Source organism: Endocarpon pusillum (genome assembly GCF_000464535.1).
Source record: "Endocarpon pusillum Z07020 unplaced genomic scaffold scaffold1372, whole genome shotgun sequence".
Classification (NCBI taxonomy): Eukaryota; Fungi; Ascomycota; class Eurotiomycetes; order Verrucariales; family Verrucariaceae; genus Endocarpon; species Endocarpon pusillum.
Window position 1 is genome coordinate 173,936 of NW_006916003.1, and position 15,812 is coordinate 189,747.

Sequence of the window (15,812 nt, forward strand, 5' to 3'; positions counted from 1 at the left end):
ATAGAATGGAGGATTATGATTATAGGGGTATCATTTTTAAGTGGGTGGCTCTCCCTGTACCCACGGTGATTATTACATCACCAAGAACTTTGGGGTTGAAGCCAGCTTCGTAACATGTAAAGTAGGACCGGAATACTGTAAGTATGGGAAATATCATCATGATAATCACTACTCACCTCTTGTTTTCGCCTGGGCAGCTCAGCATCATTTTCCGTCACACTTCTATGCTCGGAACTCACTCTGTCCGTATCCTGGTGTGGACGTTCTGCACATACTCATCCTATCGAAATTTCAATGTTTGAGCACAATGGCCTCCAATGTACTCAATATTCTTCAAATAATATTGCCTCCATCTCGCTTCCTGATCGATTTGACAAGTTTCCTAACAGTCGAACGGCGCCCGGTGGGGGAAAATGTATATTTCGGACGAAGTCATCACCTTTGCTATATCCTCCATATCTGGGTGTAGTATTGCCCTGCACTGGAAAACGGGGATTTTCCCTTCTCATTTCAGCAATTTCCGGCACACTCGAAGTATGTGGAAAGAGATTCGCGCCCGATTACTTCCAACATCTCTATGCTGACAACTTCGTCATACCAGCCCTCCTGTGGCATTGGCAACGCTCGATAACCGCAGAGCTGGACAGCTATGTTGTCTGTTGAACCACTTGTTGAGATAAGCTTTACGGCAATCGCTTTCTGCTCTCTCCTCAACGTCAACGTGGCACGGCAAACTGTCTTCTTCATTGCCAATCCCGCGAACATGATCTGTGCTTTGTCTTTGCATTTCCAATCAATCCGTCCAACTCTTTGTGTTGTGCATCCTGCGTTGTATGCTGATGACTTCAGAGGACGTGCCGGCAACCATACTCGGGCACAAATACGATAGCTTCTGAGAGAAAGGCGAAGAGCATCTCGTTGCTGATGTACAAATGTGCATTCGATAAAGTGAAGAGCGGAGTGGAGCGAAGATATCCACGTCGTTGCGTCTCTAGCTGGTTTCGATCCATGATGATCTCTGCATCACAGCTGAATGCAGTGTGCTTCCTCAGGACCGAAAGATTACAGGTTCAGGTGCTCACTCTAAGGAACGCGGCCAGACCTGGAGACCCATCACGTGGCTTTTGCGAAATCCTGGTCATGTACTCTGTTTCGTACGTCTCCAGCAGGCACAAGTCAAGGAGCTGACCATATCAACGCAAAGTCGCCATGTTGACCCAGAAAGCATCATTTCAAATACGCAATCTAGTCTTCGGGTCCCCAGGCAGATGTGCAAGGAGGACTGCCCGCATAAGATTTTGTGCTGCATCTTGGCCCGATCTGATGTTCTTGCCACGAGGAGTCGGGACCACACTTTCGATATGAGTTCATAAGGTATATAACGTAGAGATGTTGCAAAGTCTTGACAACTAAAGGCAAGAAGACATTGTGTTGACCTTCTGAGAGGGCTAATTGGCCGCGTTTAATATGCGTAATCCCTGCGTTTCTGCTGCTTCTAATTGGTCAATTTCCGACGCAATTTCGCTTCTAATTTCGCTGTACGGTGCACCCAATTGTACATAGATCTACGCTCTCTACCCCCGTAGCTATCAATCAACTTGCTTCTCTACGCACTCTGCACAGCAGGTTGACACATTGCTTTGTGTAATATGCATCAATGCTAGTATAGAGGCTACTTCATGCAGATGATTGAATAATGCAGCGGACCGCTCCTCCTATGCAAATATGCACCAATTACAATCGAGAAACCCTGCAGCAGAGAGAACCCTTGCCAAGGCCTCCTTGACCGGCATTTCTCCACAATCGAGGACGCGACGTGACGCGACAGCACAAATCTATCTTTCCCCTCGTGGACAAGAGGTATCGCAGACTCTTATCACGCATCAATTCAATCATGCTTGCTGTGCGCGCTTCTGAAAAGGGGTCAGAGAAGCTCCAGGTCAACGTATTACCCTGCAGGATACACCGAAATGGGCCTTCCAAGGTAACGAAGCGGTGCTGGTGTCCCACTACAGAAGAAGGTCTGATGATTACCTTGACTTGCTTTCTGGTGAGATACTGGCAGCTGAATGATCTAGATGGAAGCAAGACTGCCTATTTTCGCGGCCGCAAATTACGAGGTCGACAAATCAAGCTCCCAAAGAAATACCGAGGTAGTATATCTTTTTACTAGACTGTGCCTGTAGAAGCCAGCTGACTGAGGTGCTAGGTCTTACTGTGATTAGGACCGACGAAACCCTGTCAGGGGCTTCCGATGAAGAGCAGACCACACTCCATAAACAACCATACGAGGATGAGGATGAGGAAGATATGCTTGAACATGAATCACAAGCAGAGCCTGTCAAGATCCTGAAAGAAGAAGCGAACTTTGATGCAATCACTGTGTGGGGTCATGATAGACTGCCTGCAGCGGATGATAGCTTCCTGAAGGGAATTGAGGAATGGGTAACCTTTGCGGAAGCTGTATGCATTTTCCAACAGCAGCCATTCGTAGGCTGACCTAGTCCTTGCAGATTCATACAACCCCAACGGACCTCTCGCAGTCTTCGGATACTAGTCGCTGATTGCTTATGGAAAGCTCCGGCCATCACTGGTATCGTCAGCGCTTGACTGTATCAGGCGCTGCAGGTCTCGAAGGTCGCCTCCTTTCCACCGCTTTCTGCTCCGCCGACCATGTGTCCTTGAGTTTCTTATACGACTCATCTCGTGTACACCTCTGCCAGTACTCCTTGAAGATTCTGCTGGCTTCTTCCTTCTCCGCCCTCTGGCCAGTGGCATCGTCTTCGGTCCACTTGTCGAGCACCTTTCCGTCCTTTGCATACTTCCGGCCACCCTTGTGGTTGGCATATCGACGGGACCTCGTCATACCCATTTGAATGAATTTGCGGGTCATATCAGCGCCAACAAAATCACCGCGTTCGCAATAAGATTCAAAGATACCCCATAGAACTTCGGCAGAATTCCTTGCAATGTCGACGGTCCGGAAGGCCCAAAACGGCAAGATGAGGGACTTGTAGGGTTCAAACGTCAAAACACCAGTTTCACCGCGGCCGATGGTGTAGGAGTTGCGAATTGAAGAATTGTCGAGTGCAGGAGTTGGCAAAGGCTCTCTCGGTGATTGTTTCAGCGCCGGTTTGGTCATGAGGAGACGGCGTGGACCTATTCGGTATGCGTTCTTACGTAGACAGTACAGCCAGCTTTTCAGCGGGCTCAAATCCGGTCGACTCGTCTTGATGTCTTGTGTCTCGTATTCCGGCGAGGTGGAAGACTTTCGGGTAAGATGCGCCGATGAACTTGAACTGATGATGAAACTTGGCTGGGTACAAGCGTGAGCTAGATATGCAGGTACGATATTTCTTCGATCCAATCATTATGCAGGCATACTACGGCAGGAGGCATAATGTTTGTCACCTGCGCACTAGTAACTGGTTGTAACGCCAAGACGTAACGCCGCAAAATCGCCCAATTAGGACTACTCTAGTTTTTTCTTAATATCGAGTATGCCGCCCTTCTGCATCTTTTACTGCCTGGCATCTCTCTGGCGTAGAATTTGAACGAACTTGATAGAAATTCGTAGATGGCGCAGAATGAGATAGAATCAGTAGAATAACGCGTAGAATCAACAAAACGCGCTTAGAATGGCGACAGTGAGCATTCGTACAGAGCAACGGAGTATCTGTATGAGCGCTGTTAATGACGTTACTTACTAGTGCGCAGGTGACAAACATTATGCCTCCTGCCGTAGTACATGTTCGAATTTCTTCTTCAGGATGTCGACCCAAAAATCGTGTTTGTAATGTTTGATGACGTACTCCACTCCTTGCTTTGATACATAGTCTTTTTGTAGAGCAATCCGATTCTAGAATATCACCAGCCCATAAATAAATGTGAACTCATGTGGTACAAGACGGAGATAGATATTCTACTTATCTAATATGGTTAACGCCCATTTTGTGATTATCCTTAAAGTATGGGCGCCTCCTCAATTAGTCCAGACCTTGTGTAATTCCATAACCATCCTTCGATTGAGAAAGTGGACACTCGCTCCTGATCCTCGGGTTGATGGCTAAGAATGGTTCATAGCTAGCCAGTACACTGGAGCGGAAGCCCTAACCAAGACAGAAGCTGGTGAAGGAGCCAAGGTAGCCACTTGAAGGCCTGGATAGGACCAATTGGAAGCCAAAAACCATTCACACATCATTGCATATACTGTCTGCATAACCCTATCGAATTGTGAACTAGGAGAATGCTGTTTAACGTCATTTTTTAAAATCTCAAACACTGAGAGACTCTGAAGAAGAATACTGGTTGCAATTAATCCATTACCGGCTTTCCACTCTTGACCAAAGAGTCCTGCCAAAGCGATCGATACCTTAAATGCCACAGCAAAACTAGATGTTCGGTCTTCTGTCTGTGAAGAGCTTTGATGTGCCGACAGTGAACGAAATTATCTACGCCTCGTCTAAGAAGGTGCCTTGTCGTCTGGAGTCCCAGAAATCTTTCTTTCTTACCATTCGAACATGGAAATCAATTCCAAAGCAGCCGCCGAATCGCTGATCCCGCTCTTCCAATTCCAGCGACTTCTAAATCAAGACCAGAATGGCCGCCGGATCTCTCTGCTTGGTAGCATCAATGAGGAGCCCGCCCTCATCTCCCTCGAACGGGCCGCCTTTCCCACCGATCCCGGTGTGATAAGGACCTTTCTCGCCGGCATAAGCAACACTACCAATCTAGGCTCCAACGATATCTACCGCTGGTACATGGCCTCTCACGAACCACCCAAAAGCGTCTCCGGGAACGCAGACAGGAGTCCCCCGGACCTGAAAATCAACCTGATTTACCCTTGCACAGATGCACATATCAAGAAATACAGCCCCCAGTGCCTCCGTATGGTGACAGAAACGGCCGAAATCTACGCTCGGTATGTGCAGCCCTACATGCGCCAGAAACGCGAGGAAGGACGTCTCAATTGGGTGTTCAACATCATTGAGGGAAGGACTGAGCAGGAAGATGTCATCTTGCGTGAGCACAGCAGCCGTACCACGGGCGCGGATGGGGAGGGTTTCTTGCTGCTTCCGGATCTGAATTGGGATCGCGAGACGATAGGGGGCCTGCATCTGTTGGCATTGGTGGAGAGGAGGGATATTTGGAGTTTGAGGGACCTCAAGAAGAGGCATGTGGTCTGGCTGAAGCATATGCGCGAGAAGATATTGAAGGCTGCGGTGAAGATCTATGGGAGCAAGGGAGTGGGGGAAGATATGCTGAAGCTTTACGTGCATTGTAGGTCAATCCAACAAGCCTCTCTAATCTTGAGTCCTGTTGGAAATTTCCCCATGGCAATTGAGCGCTGACTGGCAACCACTGAGCAGATCAACCGACCTATTTCCACTTCCACATCCACGTCGTGAACGTCATGTTAGAGGCCGGTGCCACGCAAGCCACGGGCAAGGCCTTCGGACTCGAGAACATCATCTCCCAGCTTGAAACGATGGAGGGCGAAGAGGAAGCCGGCATGGCGGATGTGAGCTTGACGTATTTCCTAGGTGAGGCTAGTGAGCTATGGGAGACCGTTTTTGGGCCGCTCAAGGAGGGACGACACCCAACGACAACCTCCCCGCCCCCCTGATTTTTCATGGTCTGTAGCTTGTATTTTGGATCGAGAGGGCTGCTAGAGAGAGCTAGCTGTCTCTCAGGAGCTACGCCTTTGGCTGAGGTGGCCGAGTACAAGGGAAATCGTGAGATAGACCAGATAGGGTACATGGCTGGAAAGAGCTCCTCCAGGACGAAGAGCATCCAGCAAGTGATCGAGGAATTTCAAATACACAGACCGAAGCGCAGGCAGGCCGCCTCGAACACGCCTCCTACCCCATCCAGCCCAGAGCAGAAGACTTACCCTTTTCAGCCACTAGAACACAACACCGCACCAAAACACACACACAAAACACACGCCCCACTTTATTAAGTGTTTATATTCTTTTTCGAAAACACAATCTACAGTCTTCGGACACTTGGCCCAGCGGTTCAATCCCGTGAGTTTGACTTCTGTGGTCGTGCAGATGCATCCGAGCGATTGGAGAGTCTGCACACGCTGCTGGTTGGAAAGACAAAAACACCGCCTTCTTCTTAGGGGGCTTCCCAGTAGCAAATTTTTTTTTCTTCCTGCTCTTCTTCTTCGAAATGTCAACACATAGAGCCGGAGAGAGTAAATAGGAGACTGGGGATTCGTGCTGTGTGTGACTATTGTTGCTCTTGTTTTCTTTTTGGGCTTCGCATGTTGGAACAAAAAAGGAGGGGGCATGGATATTCGGGGGTTCGAACTGTGTGTCAGTGATTGAATGAGTTTGAAGTGTTAGAGCTAAAACAGAATTGCCGTTTTGGGTATCTTTGCTCGATCTGTGCGCCGCCAACGCCTAATCGCTATGCTGGCGGGATTAAATTGAAGACAACCATATCATACCATGACCCTGCGCAAGCCACTGGTGCCGCCCAAGACTCTCCGGCCTGTGATTGCGCATCTACCTTTACCGCTGTCCCATTTTCCTTCTCTGCTTGATGGAGTTTTCTCCTCCACCTCACCTCTCTTCTCTCCATCGTCAGCACCATCGCCAGCACCCGCTTCACCGTCATCATCCTCCCATTCACTCATCTTCTCGCCTCTCATCCACGCCGCCTGCCTTTCATGAGTACCTTCGATCCACCGGAAGATGCACTTGTAGTCGAAGACGTAGCCGGTCTGACATGCTGCTGGGTTGGAGATTGGGTGGAGGCATATCGGACAGAGATCGCTGGAGGGCGGTGGAGGGACAGTGAGGATTGGGAGGTAGCTCGTGCTGGATATTGGGGGATCTCGGTTGGCTTTGCTAGCTTTGGCGTCTGTCTGTTTCTCGTCGCCGTATCCCATCCCCGAAACGATGGGCGGCGGCAATTCCAGACCTTCCGCTGCCTTTCTGCTCAACTGCTTTGAGAAATCGGAAGCATGCCACCACTCCAAGAACTTCAACGCGAAGATACTGGCCGGGAGCAGGATCCTCAAACTGGACAATAACCTCGCGTACAACACCCTCCGATCGAAGATACTCCTCCAACCGAGCCCGGAATCAAGACCCGGTATCTTCCTCTCCGCCGCCAGCGCAAACGCCCTGTAATCCGCCTCGCCCAACCTTCTCATCCTCGTGCCCCCCAGCCATAAGAACGGGCTCGAAAACTTCGTTCCATCAAACAGATACCCCAACGAGAACCCCAGTATGGAGAAATAATAAGCCGCGTTCACGCTCGGATACACGCGTCTGAGAAACCACCTACAACACCAGCGCCACCTCTGCCTCCACGTCGGATTGGACGGCAGCGCATCACGATCGACATACTGCGGTCCGCCGCCCACAATCAAAGCGCGCGACGGCGCAACATGCACATCATACGCCTCATCCAGCTTCCTCTTCAGATACGGCACCCCGACCATGACCGCCAGATTGCTCCACACATGGCGCCTCGAAGTGCTGACGGCCAGCCTCTCCCTCAGCTCCGCCGGCACCGCCAACCCCGTCCTCCTCGCCTCCCCACCGCGCACCCGCAGCACCTTCTCCCTCTTCAGCCCGTAGAAGTTCTCGGTAAACCCGCCGCCGAAGGTCTCGAGGTAGTATTTCTCGACCACGAGCGAGAGGAGCGCGTAGACTTCGTCGAAGGAGTTGAGGATGCGGAGGAGGTGGCGCGGGTGCCGGTGCGTGAGGAGCGCGAGGAGATAGCGCAGCGTCGGCGGCAGGAGGCAGTTGAGTTGCGATTCCGAGAGCAGTTCGAAGAGGGACGGTTTGCTGGGCGAGGTGAGCGCGGACGATTGCAGCGCGCTGAGGTATTCCATTGGGAATTTGCTGCGGCTGGATTGAGGTTTGAGGTTTGCGGATTGGGGCTAGGGTGTGTCGAGCTGCATGTTGGATATAAGAGGGGGGGGGGCCGATGGCAACGATATTGGGAAGCGACAAGATGGGTGCTGGAAAGGGTGGATTGCTCGTCTTTCACGTTGCTGGAGGAGCCGAGGTTGAAGCTGGAGGGAACGGGGGGTTACATACTCTTGGCATTGATGAAATCATATTATGTATGTAGGTATGTAGCAGTAGTAGTAGCAGCAGTTAGGCTATGTGCAGGTGCCAAATAGGAGTAATTGGTGGTTAATTCGTTACAAAGATTCAAGACTGTCTCAAACCGCTGGTGGCGCACTACCATCCATCCATATACAAGATTATGCTTCGCTGTAATGATAAATTTTAACAGCTGAAGGTAAAACTCCACTGGTGCCGGGTGCTGGCCTGACGAACACCTAATAGAAGCTTTGTAGAATTGTATAGACAGTGCGGGAGCGTACGCTACGACGCAATACCCAGCCACCATTTGCCACGTTCGTACACATAGAAGCTGACAGCCACCATGGGCACCACTTTGACGTAGCCGATCGTCAGACCAATGAAGAACCCCTGCCAGCCTCTTTCCAACCAGATCATCCTAGCCGTCTCGGCTATCCTGAGCCGATGGCCATCTCCCACAGCGCCGCCCACTTGCATTCGTCGTCGGATGACTTCAAACGGGTAGGAGGCGGTCTGTGAGACAAGCCCAGCAATAGCACCAGAGGTCAGCTCGGCTGGGGCCGTCAATTGGGGGCGGCTGGGTCTGCCGGGGCCTCTTGATCTGCTCAGAGCCGTTGACGGTAGCACAGTATATTGTGCCATGGATGGATGGCGGAGGAGATCTCCGATCGTGTCATGTGTGAGAAATGACATTCCGGCGTAAGGCAGCATGCCCACTAAGGTCGGCGCGAAGCCACGATAGAAATTTGCGAGTCCCGACCGAGGCCTGCTCTGTTCTATAATCCCCGTGATGGACTCCGCGCTCTTTGCAGCCCCTGCCACATCCCGCGGTTGTTCTCGGTAGATTTGTTTGCAGATGCGAGATAGAGAAGATCGGGAGTCTTTCTTTGTCTCAAAGGCTAGTCGAACACGAATGACCTCCAATGGGTATGTAAAGAATACAGATGTAATCCCAGCCAGTGACCCAGATACAAATCGACGAATGGGCGTTTCCTGGGCTTTAGTCGGTATAACTGCCGCCCGAATCTGTTCATACGCCAGAAATTTGATGCCGGCATATGGAAAGACTCGAAGCAATGTGGCGGAGTGACCGCGGAAGAGCCCTCGGATACCGTCTTGACGGTTTATATCTCGAATAGCAGTAAACACGCCGAACCAGCTGCCAGTATATTTCGCAAATTGGGGATTGGAAGCTTGGAAGAGGATCTTGACTCGGTCAAGAGGTCCAACAACTGTCTTAGCCTAGAAATACGATTAGCAACTGACGACACAACTCATTTTGTCAACATGGACATACAGCGCACCCGGCAAGACCTCCGGCAAGACCACTCCGCAGGACATAGTCCAAGCTCCTTTTGTCTAGCTCGTGCTTTCTGCCTGTGACATCTTTCACTGTTATCGCGTTTTCGTCAGTAGGGAAGCTTTTGGGTCGTGGCGGTTTGTCGAGCCATCCATGAGATTGTTCCTTGGAAGCCTCCATCTTGGGTGGTGGTGGGGATTGATGTGGTGTCGCGGCATTGCCTCCAGGGAAGTCTGCCACTCACACCGGAGATGGAGGCAGAAGACAGCTATGAGATGATCATGTTCGTATCAATGATTGATGACAAAGATGCAGCTGTGGACAAAAATACATACATAACTGTAAGCTGGGACAGGCAGGGATGTGTGGGGCAGCCATGTGCCTAAGTCGTGCGCCCTATGCGCCCTATGCGCCCTATGCGCCCCAGCAATTCCCACTGCCGAAATTCCCCGCCTCAACCTTCAGTGTACATATGTACAAATGGTGTGCTTTGCGCTACATAAGCTTGACAGCATTAACGTACGTGCAGCCTCGCGGCGTTGATGTCCGTGTAACACTTACCTCAGAGGCAGGGTCACGGATGCTTACATCGGTCATCTACCAGAACGTTACTGGCACGACTACGTTGCTGGATCTACCAGTATCGATTCAAAATGGGCAATGTCTACAGCGTAACGAGCCTAATCAAGGAGTAACTCGTATTCGTTCTGCCGACTGCCCCAAGAAACCATATCCCAACGTCGAACCGAAGGGGTTGAAGCGCAGAAAGCTGCTGCATGGCATTCCCCCAGCTGAGCGGGAATACCATGAAAATCTTCGAGCATTGATTTATGAGAGCCTCGAGGAGATCAGGTCAGCTATCGGACCAAGAAAATGGCTGTTTCCTCGTCAACCTGTTAAGAGTCCTGTCGAAAGTCATGCGCATGTGAGAGAGGAAGCAAAAGGTGAAGAGACGAGTTCAGGGCCCCCTATCATCTTGTCTTCCATTTCGAACATCTTTACTTCTATGGAAGAGATAGCGGGCCGCATCGTCTCCAATCCTTCCAGCCTGTGTACAAGCCTTGTGGCTGATTCCGATCTGTACCGTGTACCGCCGCGCTCTACATTCATCTTATCCGGTGTGGAACAGTTATGCCCTGGGACTAGAGCCTCTACCAACCGTATTTTCCCTAGAGACTTCGATTTGATCGTCATGGACCCTCCCTGGCAGAACAGGTCGGTGAGGCATGCGAAGGCGTACAGAACATCCCAGGCTCGCCGGGAAGACCCTTTCCTCTCTGTGCTACCTATCTTGCATAGTCATCTGAGGCCTGATGGGCTGGTTGGCATCTGGGTAACGAACAAGGCGAGCATTCGGCGACTAGTCTTACACTCCCTTCGTGAAAAGGGGCTTCAACTCTACGAAGAATGGGTATGGATGAAGACTACGGTTGACGGCGAGTCTGTAACACCTCTAGATGGTCTGTGGAGACGGCCTTATGAGGTACTGCTCCTCTTTCGTAAGGGACCAGACCACAAATTCGATGTTGCAGCTGGTTCCCAGTGGGCTGGTTCCTCCACGTGGGCCACAGGAGTGCACCGTCGCCTCCTAGTAGCTGTACCTGGCCATCACTCGCAAAAACCGTGCCTAAAGGAGTTGATAGAGCCGTTGCTGGTTGACCCTAATAAATACGACGCCCTGGAGATTTTCGCACGAAACCTGACAGCTGGTTGGTTTGCCTGTGGCAACGAGGTGCTGAAATTCAACCATCAAAGCCACTGGGCCAGAACAAACGAATATTGGTAAGCTTTGGTTGGTGCCAATGTCGTGGATGACCCTATAGAATGCGTTTGTCATGCTTTGACCGAAAAGCTGTTCGGGACCGCTCTACCTCATGACCCAATTTTTACGAACAAGGTCGGCTCCCCCATTAGCTTCGATTAACCAGTCACCATAGAGTAACTATTTTGTACTACCAGGAGCGACGATCTTCTGCCAATGCTTGGCCAGCCTCAACTCGTACCGCATCAGCAATCGGAGAGGGCGTAGAGAGAGTTTAACAATTTCGCGCCATGAGCCGCAAATCTACGCACCTTTTGATCCTGGTCTATGCTTGCATTCCAAATCCTGTCCAACCACATTGGGAAGACACACTAAGTCGAGTATGGTCGTAGCTTTCCATATCTGGCACACCATTCAGGTTCAGACCCTTTCTCGGACAGATCGAGGGGCCATTCACGGACCGCGGGACGATCGACATGATGCATACACACACCCATGCCAACTTTTCTTCGCGCTTGGCCCTGTCAATCAGTGAGTGGGTCGTTACATCTCCTTCTTCTGACAATATGTAAAGGTCTCTTCCATTGTCTCTCTCCTGTCTCCCATCGGTATTTCCATTCACTAGACGCTATTGTCGTCGTCAACTTGATTCAGTAGTAGGAGATTTGCGATCAATCTTCTATACATCATATATAATACGTCAGCTCTTACTCGCTCCCGCCACAGCTATCAGATCCTCAACGAAGAGCAGACAATTCGACAAGGAGGACATTCAAGATCGAGCCCGTGCTTGGTGATAACCTTTTCTGCCAGCATAAACTGAGACACCACGGAACCTATCCAATCATGTCAATCTAAGGTGTATAATACCGACCACGGTGCATTTAGGACATTCGCGCCAGGACCATAAGACCCATCCATGGCTTTGCCAATGGATGGCCACCCTGGAGATGGTCTACTCAACATCAGATCAGATGCTCCAGTACGAGGGCTAGGACCTGCACAGCCCGGAAGTGTTGGGACCTTTTCAGATGCGCAAAATCGAGCCGTACTTATTGTTGCTGTTACTGCAGCGTCTATCAGTCTAGCTGTTGCAGTGGTGTCCCTTCGATGGTTTCTTAGCATGAAAAGGAGTTTTCGACATCATCTGATCCTCATGCTTATCTGCAGCGATACGTTCAAGGCCTTGTGGTACTTCCTATCTCCAGTGGTCATCTTCACTCGAGGTAGATTTGAGAGCTCGTCGGCTTTCGTCCAAGCAAGTGGCTTTCTGCTCGCCTTGGGGGTCGAGGCTGCAGATCTGTCCATCCTATTCATTGCCCTGCACTCGACCTTATATATTCTTCGTCCACCCCAAAGATTGGGTCACGGAGGCCTCTACAGATACCGTCATTGGGTTTATGCCTCGTGGTTATTGTTGCCGCTTCTTGCTGCCTCCCTCGCTTTCACCAATCGTTCCGGGCCTGCATACGTAACGTTGGGCACAGTCGCATACCTTCCGAAGAGACCTTACTGGTATCGGCTCGCGCTCGCGTGGATCCCCCGTTACATCATATTCATCTCGATCATTGCAATGTATACTGCAATCTACATTTACGTCAAGGTTAAATTCCAAGGGTTCGATAACTTCGGAAGTGACGACCTCTCTTACAAAACGAGCTCAACGGGAGCTTCTACAAGTGGTCAGACATCCCACTTTGCTAGTTCAGCAAGTCCTCAAATCACTTCGATTGGAAATCTGGAAAAGTCTGACAACTACGGTCGGGAACCGCCTGCGTTTCCGACCTACAACAGCCTTGCCAACGGTCAGAAGCACCTCCAGGCAACTGATAACGTGCCTGAATGGGAGAAAATTGATTTCATTACGAGGTCACCACTTGTCAACCCCAAGCGGAATTCGCAGCTATCCGTGGGCATAGAAGCAGCTGACTTTGCTCACGGATCAACCACAAAGCCGAATGTTTCAGGAGGCAGGCTCAGTCCGTATGGACTTGACACAAGAAACCATTCGACAGCGCCCACTGTCAAGACGAATTCTACAGATAGAACAACACTTACCGCAGGGATTGTGGATTCGAGCCACGCGGCTACCCGTTCAAGCCCGGCTTTGGAGCGCACCGGAGCCACCGATGAATTGGCCATAACGCGCATCGCCATTCGCCGTCAGCTTCGCTTCCTTTTCATCTATCCACTTATCTATCTGCTGCTGTGGATCCTGCCTTTTGTACAGCATTGCTTGAACTATACCAACTATTACACCCAACATCCTCCATTCTGGCTCAATGTCTGCATCACCTGCATATTGGCCTTGCAGGCTGGTATCGACTGCACCATATTCTCATGGCGTGAAAGACCGTGGAAGAGGATGAACGGATCGCCATTCATAACAATCTGGGCTTTCCGGAAGCTGAGAGCAAGGTTCTTGACCAAAGACGGGCAGCGCAGTCAGAGCCATGGAAACAGCAACATGGACCCTGCCGATCCGGAAGCACTAAAGCCTAATAAGCCGAAACGAGATTCAAATTGGTGGGAAGAGGAGGGAAAGAAACGGAAAGATAGCGTTTGGCTGGGGACTGATACGCTCAACGACATCGTCCGGACACAGACGATGGAGAGCAGGAAGGCATCCTGCCTAGTGGCGTGACTTGGAGCACTCTTTTTTTTGTTTCTGCATTACAGCGGCATCTCGACGGCAGGCGATCCATTCACATGGCGGCTAAGTACTAATGATACCCATGCAGCTCGGAATGCACTTTTCCAAATAGACCGTTGCGAGTAGCCTGGACATCGACGGGCCGTTTGGCTCAGGACAAAAGTAATCAGTTAAATGAAGAGACAAATATAGACATGAAATTCTTCGTTCCATTAGCGCAAGGAAGTCTGCCATGGTACCAGGCAGAGGTATTGGTCAGTTAAGCTGCAATAATGTGGCCAATTACTCTGAGCAATCATCTTAAGAAGCTTCCAGACATCGATGTGGCGCTGTATCCGAACTAGCTGCTACTAGCGCCGTGCTACAAATATTTACTACGTACTACGTACGTACGTGGTAGTATGCCCCCTACCGTAGTAGACATCTCCACGGAAATGACGAATCTAGACCGCCTTGATTCCTGTTGGCCTCTATGAGCGCTGAGTAGTAGCAAGGGAGTTCACTATTATCACCAAATTGGTCTATTTATATGCTGTATGGTTTGAGAAATTTCAACAAGAGTCTGCGCTAAACAGGTGACAGTCATGTCATGTGCTGCGCAGGGTAGATGTTGAGCCTACCTTCTCGGTACAGCAAGTGGCAGGTGTACTCCTTGTTTGATTGGGGGAGCCTGAATATAGCACACACCACATGAATGCGAAGCTTGGTACTGCAGGCCGAGGAGATGCAAAATAAATACTACTTCGTAGTCAAACAGGGAATGCAAAGAAGAGCGGAGGATGCCGATACGATTTATGTAGTACTAAGAGTCATGCTACCAAGGCATTCGGCAAGACGCCCCCTGAGCCAAGCTATGTAATCAAATGCGTGATTGACCGATTTTAGCTGTCCGCCGCTAGTGTCGCACCACGTCTAAAAAGCACTACTATTGCTTACTATGTACTACGTAGCTAGTATGTGACGTACGTCATCTGGTGCCTTGCATAGTTTCAAAATTCTCAGAAACTGCCTCCAGCAACCCCACAATATTACCCGCCCGAACAACATGGCTGAAGCTGCTGGTCACCGAGATGTCGATGTTCCGAAGACCAAAAAGGCCTTTGTACCTCTTGGTAGGTTGGCCCGTGCTCTCTGAGCCCCGTCCTAACCCCAACCTTACACTGGCGCACAGAGAACAACCCCGAAGTCATGACCCACCTCGTCCACCAGCTCGGCCTCTCCTCCAACCTCGCCTTCCACGATGTCTACTCCCTGACCGAGCCGTCTCTCCTCTCCTTCCTCCCTCGACCCGCCCTCGCACTCCTCCTCGTCTTTCCCGTCACCAACACCTACGAAAAGTTCCGGCAGCAAGAAGACTCATCACGAGAAGAATACAGCGGATCGGGTGCGGGCGAGCGAGTCGTCTGGTTCAAACAGACCATCAGAAATGCATGTGGGCTGATAGGTCTGCTTCACGCCGTGTGCAATGGTGCTTCTCGGCAGCAAATACAGGAGGGCAGTGATCTGCAGAAATTGCTAAAGGATGCCATACCGCTGAAGCCGGGGGATAGGGCCGAGATGCTCTATCAGAGCCAGGCGCTGGAGTCGGCACATGCCGATGCGGCGAAGAAGGGCGATTCGGCCGCGCCGGATGCCGAGGCGAATGTGGATCTGCATTTTGTGGCATTTGTGAAGAGTGAGGAGGGAGATCTGTGGGAGTTGGATGGGAGGAGGAAGGGGCCGCTGAATAGGGGAAAGCTGGGTCCGGAGGATGATGTGCTGAGTGAGAAGGGGCAGGAACTTGGCGTGCAGGCTTTCTTGAGGAGGGAGGAGGAAGCCGGAGGCGGAGAGCTGAGGTTCAGCGTTGTCATGCTGGGACCGAGCCTGGAGTGAAAAACGAAGGGAAGAAAATGATGTGCAGCTGCTACAACACAGCTCGCTATGCTTCGGCTACGTCGCATGTGATGAGACGCGGGACATCTGGGCTAGCACATGTCAGAAGAAGAGTACGTAGCTCAAGAACAAGGCTACATCATATGTACC

The 15,812-nt window shown here is 50.8% G+C and overlaps 8 protein-coding genes across 8 annotated transcripts; 5 read left to right on the plus strand and 3 right to left on the minus strand.

The window, feature by feature from the left end:
• Positions 1–1,894: 1,894 nt before the first annotated feature.
• EPUS_01997 (uncharacterized protein) lies at positions 1,895–2,564 on the plus strand (the record flags this gene model as incomplete). Its single annotated transcript, XM_007801829.1, has 3 exons — positions 1,895–2,153; positions 2,210–2,463; positions 2,514–2,564. 3 exons carry the CDS (start codon positions 1,895–1,897, stop codon positions 2,562–2,564), a joined length of 564 nt encoding a protein of 187 aa, XP_007800020.1.
• Positions 2,565–2,599: 35 nt separating this feature from the next.
• Positions 2,600–3,399, minus strand: EPUS_01998 (uncharacterized protein; the record flags this gene model as incomplete). Its single annotated transcript, XM_007801830.1, has 2 exons — positions 2,600–3,316; positions 3,385–3,399. The coding sequence occupies 2 exons, from the start codon at positions 3,397–3,399 to the stop codon at positions 2,600–2,602; spliced, it is 732 nt and encodes a 243-aa protein (XP_007800021.1).
• A 1,121-nt stretch (positions 3,400–4,520) lies between these two features.
• On the plus strand, positions 4,521–5,626 carry EPUS_01999 (uncharacterized protein; the record flags this gene model as incomplete). The annotated part of the gene is made up of 2 exons (XM_007801831.1): positions 4,521–5,280; positions 5,370–5,626. 2 exons carry the CDS (start codon positions 4,521–4,523, stop codon positions 5,624–5,626), a joined length of 1,017 nt encoding a protein of 338 aa, XP_007800022.1.
• An 825-nt stretch (positions 5,627–6,451) lies between these two features.
• On the minus strand, positions 6,452–7,855 carry EPUS_02000 (uncharacterized protein; the record flags this gene model as incomplete). Its single annotated transcript, XM_007801832.1, has 1 exon — positions 6,452–7,855. One exon carries the CDS (start codon positions 7,853–7,855, stop codon positions 6,452–6,454), a length of 1,404 nt encoding a protein of 467 aa, XP_007800023.1.
• A 502-nt stretch (positions 7,856–8,357) lies between these two features.
• EPUS_02001 (uncharacterized protein) lies at positions 8,358–9,555 on the minus strand (the record flags this gene model as incomplete). Its single annotated transcript, XM_007801833.1, has 2 exons — positions 8,358–9,317; positions 9,373–9,555. 2 exons carry the CDS (start codon positions 9,553–9,555, stop codon positions 8,358–8,360), a joined length of 1,143 nt encoding a protein of 380 aa, XP_007800024.1.
• Positions 9,556–9,751: 196 nt separating this feature from the next.
• On the plus strand, positions 9,752–11,161 carry EPUS_02002 (uncharacterized protein; the record flags this gene model as incomplete). Its single annotated transcript, XM_007801834.1, has 1 exon — positions 9,752–11,161. One exon carries the CDS (start codon positions 9,752–9,754, stop codon positions 11,159–11,161), a length of 1,410 nt encoding a protein of 469 aa, XP_007800025.1.
• Positions 11,162–12,056: 895 nt separating this feature from the next.
• EPUS_02003 (uncharacterized protein) lies at positions 12,057–13,781 on the plus strand (the record flags this gene model as incomplete). The annotated part of the gene is made up of 1 exon (XM_007801835.1): positions 12,057–13,781. One exon carries the CDS (start codon positions 12,057–12,059, stop codon positions 13,779–13,781), a length of 1,725 nt encoding a protein of 574 aa, XP_007800026.1.
• A 1,054-nt stretch (positions 13,782–14,835) lies between these two features.
• On the plus strand, positions 14,836–15,662 carry EPUS_02004 (uncharacterized protein; the record flags this gene model as incomplete). Its single annotated transcript, XM_007801836.1, has 2 exons — positions 14,836–14,902; positions 14,962–15,662. The coding sequence occupies 2 exons, from the start codon at positions 14,836–14,838 to the stop codon at positions 15,660–15,662; spliced, it is 768 nt and encodes a 255-aa protein (XP_007800027.1).
• Positions 15,663–15,812: the final 150 nt, after the last annotated feature.